Source organism: Carassius auratus, chromosome 7, assembly GCF_003368295.1.
Source record: "Carassius auratus strain Wakin chromosome 7, ASM336829v1, whole genome shotgun sequence".
In the NCBI taxonomy this organism is placed as follows: domain Eukaryota; kingdom Metazoa; phylum Chordata; class Actinopteri; order Cypriniformes; family Cyprinidae; genus Carassius; species Carassius auratus.
Window position 1 is genome coordinate 4,003,013 of NC_039249.1, and position 9,503 is coordinate 4,012,515.

At 37.1% G+C, this 9,503-nt stretch overlaps 2 protein-coding genes across 2 annotated transcripts; both read right to left on the minus strand.

Annotated features, from left to right (window-relative positions):
- Positions 1 to 302: 302 nt before the first annotated feature.
- mespaa (mesoderm posterior aa) lies at positions 303 to 1,896 on the minus strand. Its single transcript, XM_026266329.1, has 2 exons — positions 1,160 to 1,896; positions 303 to 692 (listed from the first exon to the last, which is right to left on the minus strand). Exons 1-2 carry the CDS (start codon positions 1,769 to 1,771, stop codon positions 600 to 602), a joined length of 705 nt encoding a protein of 234 aa, XP_026122114.1. The 5' UTR covers positions 1,772 to 1,896; the 3' UTR covers positions 303 to 599.
- Positions 1,897 to 7,628: 5,732 nt separating this feature from the next.
- LOC113105275 (pancreas transcription factor 1 subunit alpha-like) lies at positions 7,629 to 8,954 on the minus strand. The gene is made up of 2 exons (XM_026266330.1): positions 8,170 to 8,954; positions 7,629 to 7,874 (listed from the first exon to the last, which is right to left on the minus strand). Exons 1-2 carry the CDS (start codon positions 8,854 to 8,856, stop codon positions 7,821 to 7,823), a joined length of 741 nt encoding a protein of 246 aa, XP_026122115.1. The 5' UTR covers positions 8,857 to 8,954; the 3' UTR covers positions 7,629 to 7,820.
- Between the last annotated feature and the right edge of the window lie 549 nt (positions 8,955 to 9,503).

A 9,503-nucleotide genomic window follows, 5' to 3' on the forward strand; every position in this document is an offset into this window, starting at 1 on the left:
AATTTTTGAACTTTTCCTAATTCCTCTAGACCAGATGAAAGAGAATTTAAAGGGTTAAATCAGCCAAAAATGATAATTAGCCAATGTTTTACTCACTCTCAAGGCATCCTATAACCCTTTAAGATATTAGGAAACATCACGTCAGTTTATCATCAGACCTTGCATTTCAGAAGAAGAGCCCCCCAGAGCTTTATTTACAGTCGGAGGGGTATTAAAGGATCGCACCTGTGAGAGTTAGTTTACTCTCCTGTCCACTTTAATGCTTGCTCTGCAGGGGTGTTTCCTTAAATGTGTGAATTACAACGTGGAATGACCATCACAGCTGTCCCTCGTTAGGATGCTGCTTAATGAACTGTTTTATGGTGTACATTGTTTAATAATATTGAAATACTTTGTATGTAATGTTTAAAACACAAAACTGGTGTAAGATTTTTCAAGTCTTTATTTGCCAGAAAACCTACAATTCATAAATATTAGTATATTTTTAAACATGAAAAATATAAATAGCTGTACAAACATATATACAAATATAAAGTATTTCCTTTTCATTATCTTACACACATTGCACAAATTAATATTTGCGTTTCAGTCTGCTTTGATCAGCGCTGTCCCTGGAAGAAATTGTGTTGCTCGAGAAACCAACAATCCTGAGCTGGGAAGGATAGGAATTCGCCTTCGATTGAATTCTGAGTCTGGAAAAATAAAGTATGGATCAAATTATTATGATTACATTTTTATTATTATTATTTAATTAAATTTTTTAAATACAAAGAATTGAATAATAATTATTATTAAAAGTTCTTTGAGAAATATAACAGCATAACAACCAGGTTTATTATAGTTAAGTAACTTTAAAACAAAAATTAAAACCATATATTATTTTTTAACTTTAAATAAAAAGAAACATTTAAAAAAAAAAACTTAAAGAAGTGCCTAACTTGGAAACTAACTAAATCTATAAAAAAAATAAAAAAAAATCTAAAATATTTAACAAAAATGCTAATAAAAAAGGAAAATATAAAAATAGAAACTAAGTTGTATTTAAAAACACTTAAATTAGAATATTGCCTATATATGTCTAAATACGACAAGTTTACAAAATATTTAGAAATATTATTTAAAATAGTATCTAAACAATGTTGAAGTACAATGTACATACCTGATAACAGGTCATAGATGGGAACTCCTGAGCTGGTAAACTTTGAGGAACTGAAGGGGTCACGGTGAAGCTGTCAAAGTTGGTTGATGCAGCATTGACCTCGGCCTCAGCTGCACGATTAACCTCGTCTTCACTGAGTTCCAGCTGAGCAGAAAGGCAGGAGATGTACTGGATAGTGAGCCGCAGCGTCTCGATCTTAGTTAAGGTTTTTCCAACAGGAGCCACTGACGGAGGCAGGTATGACCTGAGGTGATGAAGAGCTTTGGTCAGATCCCTCATCCTCAGCTTCTCCCGCTCACTTGCGGTCTGCCGCTTCACTCCAGGGAATTTTGACCTTGGCCGCCCGGTTCTCTTGGGTGTCTGGATCTTGCTCTTCTCCTGGGTGGTGATGCTGCGGTGTGGGATGATCTGGGCTATGTCCTGTCCCACTCCACAAGGGTAAGCCGGAGGGGAGAAGCCACAGGAATCTGTGGAAGAGGCTGGAGAAAGGCTGCTGCAGGCGCTGTAGTAGCCCACATCTGATACGGCGTAGCTCTGATCCAGAAGGTTCTCACAGTCAAACAGGAAAGCGCCGCTGTCTTGGACCTGAAGAGAAGAGCTGGAGGTATCCATGGCTATAGTGTTAAGAAGGTCTCTGCTGAATGAGGTTGTGGTTGCTGGTGGACCGTGTTCTTCCTGTATATATCCTCCGTGAGGTGCGATTTGGCACCTCAGAGGATCCCAGTCAGTACTTGAGAGGAGAAGTGACACCAGAAGTAGGGGGTCTGTGGGAAAGAGCAGCTTCTCCAGCTTCAGATGTGAGGTGTGAGGACCAGAAACATCCTGAGCACACAACCCTTTCACATTTAAAGAAGAGAAACAATAATTTTGTCCCATATAATGTATTTTTAGCTATTGTTACAAATATACCCCAGCGATTTAAGACTGGTTTTGTGCTCCAGGTTCACATTTATAGTAATTATAATAGTTATATACTAACTAGAGCATTTTTTAAATATAAATCTTAATGCCTATATATACACTACCAGCTTAAAATATTTTCAAATATAAAAGTTATTTAAATTCTAACACTTTAATAATATTTGTAATAATATTTTTGACTTTTTGCTCAAATAAATGCTTCCTTTTATAACATGAGAGACTTCTTAAAAAAAAAAATATATATATATATATATATATATATATTACTGAACCCAAAATTTATAAAAAGATGTAACTAACTAGATACACATGGTAAAGACTGTGTACACACACACACACACACACACACACACACACACACACACACACACACACACACACACACATATATATATATATATATATATATATATATATATACATCTTGCAATTTCACACACTAAACTTGAACATTATATTTTTAAAACGATTAAAATTATTTTTTTTTCGCAACAAAACTTAAGCAAAAAATTTAAGTGAACTGAAATAAAGCTAAAATATGATTTAAAAATACTGAAAAACATTTAATGACCAGTTACAGCACTTTCCATTAATACATTTTTTACATAAATCTTGATGCCCATGTTTTTTTTGTCATCTACCCAGAACAAAGCTAGTGTTGAAATGCTAAGTGCAGAACAATTCAAGTGTATACAGTATTTCTGAGACATGCACCATTGGCTTCAGCGCTGCACTTTGTCTGAAGCTGATCAACCATAACAAAGAACTTGTATTGTGTTTGTGTGTATTTTCCTGATGATCTCATGACTCCTGAGGCCCTGGGCTTTTCAAGGTCAGTGCTAATTTACTGCTGATTGCATCTCAGATTACAAATCCAAATCATTCCCCGAATAACAACCGCAGTAGCTCTACCAACAGTTAAGACTTAGTTCATCAGTAAGTCTGGCTTCCATCAAAATATGTGAGGAGAGGAAAACACAACCACGTCACACCTGCTCCTTCAGGTTACCATGATTAACACCATTCTGATTACATTCATAGCTAGACATGAAGTTTTGACCTCACGGGTCTGAAAATGACACCTTCTTGGGGCTCCTGTAGTGATGAAGCAGATGATGGTGGTGGATCAGATCAGTGACTGGAGTTCCCACAAACAGAAGTGTCATAATTGACTCCTGCATCAACAGAGACATACATATACATAGATATCAACATAATATGTTGCAACGTTATCCAAAAGTTCTCAGCGATGTGCAAAAATGGATATGATCACAAATGATGTATTAGTTTCATTTTAAATGTCAGTTTTAACTAAGGAGGCTGTGTAATTTCCTGATCAAAGGTGTGAGGTCACACCTCAGAAATGTTTATGGTGTTAGTTCAGAAAGTTCTCAGGGACTTCATCAGAAAAACACTAGTCCTGACAGACATGCTGCTTTTTAGCAATATTTGAACTCGCAAGTGACTGTGGATTGCAGATACGAGATTGTAAAACCAGAATAAGAGGGTTCCTAACAAAACTTTGAGGAATATTTCATCTGAGAATAAATATTTGATGACAATTAAGTCACCCTCTGGCCATGCAAGATGTAGAGAAGTTTGATTCTTCATCAGAAGAGATTTGGAGAAATTTAGCATTACATCAGATGCTCACCAATGGATCATGTGCAGTGAATGGGTGCCGTCAGAATAAGAGCTGATAAAAACATTACAGTAACTTACAAGTAATCCCTACTACTCCCTTCCATCTTGTGAAGTGGAAAGAAACAAATTACAAAGTTTGTAAGAAACAAATTCATCATAAAGATGTTTTAACTTCCAGTTCTTTATCCATAATACTGCTTTCTCCAATGAAAAAAGTAATTGTATCTGAATCAGGAGAGAAATATACATAAACCAAGTACTGTTTACAAGCAAAAACAGTCCAAAATAGTAAAAAATAAATGTTGGTGGGCTTTGATGTGAGAGGGCAACAGGGCATGGACTTCTTCCCTGAACAAAGCATTATTATAGATTATGGCCTATGGATGGATATGGAAATGGATGAGGACTATTTTGGGTTTAATTATTGTAAAATGCCTAAATTATAGAGTTAATGTGATGTTTTCATCAGCTTAGACTCGTTTTGAAGGCATTCACTGCAGAGGATCCACTGGTGAGCAAGTGATGTAATGTTCAATTTCTCCAAATCTGTCCCAGTGAAGATCTCGTTTTCAGGAAATCTAATTTCCTTTAGGTGAGCTAAACCTTTAATTTGGGGGATTTCCTCTAACTTTGTTTAACACCCAAGTGATTATGAGCCGATTAACACGTGATTGTTACACATTCACACATTTTAATTGTGTATTTGCCTTCCAAGATGAAAGAGCTGAATGTGTGTATTTGACATTGGGATTTGCACATCAAATATCCCTCACAAGCTGGCAAAATAAACTTTGTGAGCTAATTCCACAATTTACTGTAATTCACATACAACTGTTCTATGCATTTAAAATGCAACTAGCTCACATTAGGACATGAGTATTGTGAGGGGGGGTCTCAACAACTAGGTTTGAGGCTAGACTTTGTGGCGTGAACAGGCTTTTCACAGTCAGATGAACTTCATTAGCAGCAATAGGCTTCACTTGTCACAGACTGAATACACATCACATCTGAAGGATCATGCTTAGATGGAATACACTTTACAATATAAACAATATCTGTGAGCAGAGGTCAAAGGAGTTTCCTTTCTAGTTATTGTTTTAGTTCAAATCAACCAGGAAATGTCACATTTGCTTGGTTATTAAGATGCACCTCTGTGCCAGCTTTAATGTTACTCAATACAAGATAATCAGAACATAACAGACAATCTAGTGGCAATGCATTGAGCACAGGCCAACATGGAAACAGCTAATGAGGGTCAAATATCTTCCAACAAGCGGTAAACATCCATTAGGAATAGTTATAAAACTAGAGATGAACAAAAAACCAAATCAAATTTCCATAGATTTTTCCCAAACATTTTACTTTGTTTTCTGTGGAAGCCTGAACATTAGTTCAAATGTATTAGTTCTAAGAATTAAATAGTTTGGCAGTACAATCATGTGGTGATATTTGGATATATACCACGGTACTGAATGTTTACCATAGTGTTTACATGGTGCTTCAAGGTTAGAAAATAAGAACTTAGGTCCAGAAACCTGACAAAATGTACACTATTGATCAAACATTTGGGATTGGTAAAATCCCAGGTTGTTTGTTTGCAGATCTATAATGATCACCAAGGCTGTATTTATTCGATCTCAAGTACTATAAACAGTAATAATGACACTGACAGACTGACATCATAATCTAATCTGACGGCAAATATTGAATCACATCAAGGTGTTATTCTCAGGCACTTATCTTCTTTCTAAAGTGAGTGAAAGTGACATTCAGCCAAGTATGGTGACCCATACTCAGAATTCATGCTCTGCATGTAACCCATCCAAAGTGAACACACACACACACACACACACACACACACTGGAGCAGTGGGCAGCCATTTATGCTGCGGCGCCCGTGGAGCAGTTGGGGGTTTGATGCCTTGCTCAAGGGCACCTAAGTCGTGGTATTGAGGGTGGAGAGAGAACTGTACATGCACTCCCCCCACCTACAATTCCTGCCAGCCCGAGACTCAAACTCACAACCTTTCGATTGTGAGTCTGACTCTCTAACCATAAGGCCACGACTTCTCTTTTAATTTTTTTTATTTTTTTTCTAAAGTGAAACTGCATCTTACAGAAGATTTGTTTGTCTGATCCATGAAACTTACTTTACAATGAATAAACAGCTTTTTATAAAAGTTTATAACTAGCCTGTATGTGTCTCTGGAGCACAAAACCAGTCTTAAGTCGCATAGGTTCATTTGAAGCAATAGCCAACCAAACATTGGGTCAAAATTATCGATTTTTCTCTTTTACCAAAAATAATTACATTAATTATCTGACATTTTTCTTGACAGCTATATAAAAAAGATCAACAACTGTGTCAGATTGGTTTGGTAATATTACCCACAGTCAACCAGAAATACTTTTGATAATATTTGTCTGTGATTAACGTTATTTGGTAATAATTTTTCCGCTTGCAAGAAGGCCTTAACTTGATGGAAAATGTTTGTTTATTAATATGCAGATCAGTACCGAACTTGGGCTATGCTTTCAATCATGTAAATAGGCCTGTGTTTGATATTATTTGTTCATATTGTAAATGTTGAAACTTTTGATAGCATTTGCCACATCGCAGTTACTGACTGACATGGTCACAAAGTTTCGCTGCGGCAGTGACTATAACTATGCTACATGTAAAACAAACTTCAAACCTGTTAACTGTCACCCGGCTCCTCGGTGAGACGCCTACGTTTATTTCACTATATTACAATTAAACCCTAATCTAATCTTGACAAACTATATATCATTGGAAATGTCTAAGACTCCTTAATAGAAATGTGCCTTTTTTTTATGAAGGAAAAGTAATAGATTAATTTATGGCAAGAGTGCACCCCAAAAACCTACATCATAACAGGAGTTCTTACCTTGGTCAAAAAAAAAAAAAAAAAAAATCTTCTTTGTTGCCTTTTTCTCTATCACACTTTAGAAATCATTAGAAATTATATATCACTTGAAAACTTAAAATCTCATCTTAAATTCATCCTTTGAAACCCATTTTAAATTCAAACTTTGCATTACCATTAAAATGGTACATCAAAATCATGTTACAATCATGAATTATAGAAATTTAGGTTTGGATCATATACTTTCAGGTCTATGTTCAAAAATGTGAGTTACAGTTAACATGTTAAACCATGTCTTTTGTTGTAAACAGCCAGTTTCAAGAGATAAGAACGATGTGTGTTTATTTTTACTTCTTAGTACGTAGACGCTAAGAGGTTATTTTAGTCGGACGTTACTGCCATCTGGTGGCAGGTTGGACTTTTTAACTGACGCGATCCTGAATCCGGAAATACTTGAGGTGCATTGTGGGACATGTAGTTCCCACATTTAGGTGGTAGAAAGTTAGCAACCCAAACCACAAGTGATTTACAGCGATAAAATATTATTTTGTCATGTTGTAGGTGAGCATACCTGATTGACATCTACAAATGTAACTGACCTGTATATTAATTTAAATTTTGTGCCAATTACAATGGCCAATTTATGATAAAACTGTAGTTCAACACTGTTAGTGAAGTTGTCAGATGACCAATAGAGGGACGCAAAACGTATCGTTTTCCTTGCTGGAAAGGACTGGATACACACCACACATATGCCTTGTCCAAATACCCACACTTGCTGTCTTTGCACTTGATCATTTGACTACTTAAATTACATATTTCCTGTATTTGGCCCAAGTCAAGTGTTCAAGTGAGGATGAAGACCACAAGTGTGTGTACAACTTTTCATTACCTGATAGGACATGTGTTGCAAAATATATTATATATTTTTTATTGTAGTCAACATGACTGAAACACCAGTGTATAGAGAACAAGAAAAAGAACAGGAAAAGAGAAACTATTTTTAATAATGCACGTTTTATTATAAATACGTATCAAATATAGTTTTATATTTACATAGGATGGACAAGGATAACACGTATATCTTAAATTATAAGAATAACAGGATTAACTTTGATTCACATGTATTGCTTTCACAAGCCAAACAACAATATCCATTTACTGTACACACTACAGTAGTAGGCACCAGTCTTGCATTGGGTGTTTGATTCAGCTCCAGTAAGCTTGAGGAACAAGATGATAGCCAAAGTTTCTGCCATAAACCTGAAACAGAGGATTCAATACATAATTGGTTAGAGTACAATTCCTTAAATGAAATTTGTTTGCTTGATTTGTTCATTTTCAACAGTGCGAGCTCATAACAATATATATATATTAGATTATAACATGTATTTATTAATTTCCTGAAGGTTTTGGTTATTTAAAGTTTTGAAAAGTGAAATTAGTGACCAGATACACTAGCAATATCTAAAAATAGGAACACATGCCAATGATCTTCAACCTGATGTTTTGCGACACCTGGAGGATCAGTTGCGTTACTGCAAGGGTATTTACATACCTGGTCTGTCTGTGATGTTTGAGCACACTGTTGTGACTGGAGGAAGCCGTCTACATGTGCAGAGAAGTTTTGCTCTGTTGAATGCTGCTGCGAGGAACCAGCACACTGATCCATGTTGACCTCATCACAGTGCTCTGCATGACCAGAGCAACCCTCATACTGTCCATCAAAGTCACTGTGACCTTGTCCTTGCTCAACCCAGTCTCCAGCCATATACTGAAAATAACCAACAATCTCTGGAGAACAGGAGCAGCTGCTGGAGTTCCTGTGGTTCAGCTCCTCTTCACCGAGACCCAGCTGAGAAGACAGGAATGAGATGTAGCTTATGGTGAGCCGGAGCGTCTCGATCTTGGTCAGGGTTTGGCCTACGGGAGCCACGGATGGAGGCAGGTAGGTCCTGAGATGGTGGAGAGCTTTGGTCAGATCCCTCATCCTCAGCTTCTCCTTCTCACTGGCATTCTGTCGTTGCTTGCTCGGGTTCTTCAGCCTTAATCTACGTTTCTTCTTGACGACACCTGCAGGTTTGACTGGTTTTGAGCATGCAAGCTGCACCCGGTGGGATGGGGCGATGCCCCGGTACATGGAGGGATCTGGTGAGACGGTGTCTGGAGAGGAAACGCTGTAAAACTCGGACTCTGAGCTTGAACAGCTCCACTGGTTCTGCTGGCTGCGGCTTAAGCTTTCCATATTGAATGAATGCTGGACTGAGGGCTGGAGGTTTATATGTTGGACTCAGAGGTGCGAGGTGACACCTCTGCAGACCTACGGTAGCCATCTCTGTCTCTCAGACCCCAGGACCCGGCCTGGATCTGTCTGGGAAAGACTCGGAGAGGCCGCAGGAGCAGAGGTGTGAATTTTGACTCCTCTTCAAAACAACAAACTAGTGCAGCTACTCTCCCAGAAAGCTCATCTTGTGCAACTGACCAAACCATGATCAAAATGATTTTAATAGATCTAAGAAACTCATTCACAAAATAACAGGATTTAAAAAAGTTATTAAATAATTCAAAAGATATAAAAACAAAGGCTGTTCTGAACTTTCTAATCAATGAAGAATCTTGAAAAAAAAATGCATTATGGTTTTCACAAAAACATTAAGCAACAAAACTTTTTTAACTTTTATAGTAAGAAGTAATATCTCTTGAGCAGCAAATCAGCTTGCTGTTTCAGTAGCATTTTTATATCTTTTAGATTTAGGTTAAACTAGTAAGGTAAAACAGTTGAGCTTAATCATTTGATGATTCCCACTCTCAGTAGAAGCAGCCTACAGCAAGTTATAGATAATATATGGTCCCAGTCCCCAGCCTAATAATTCATAACTGCTGCCTGCTGTC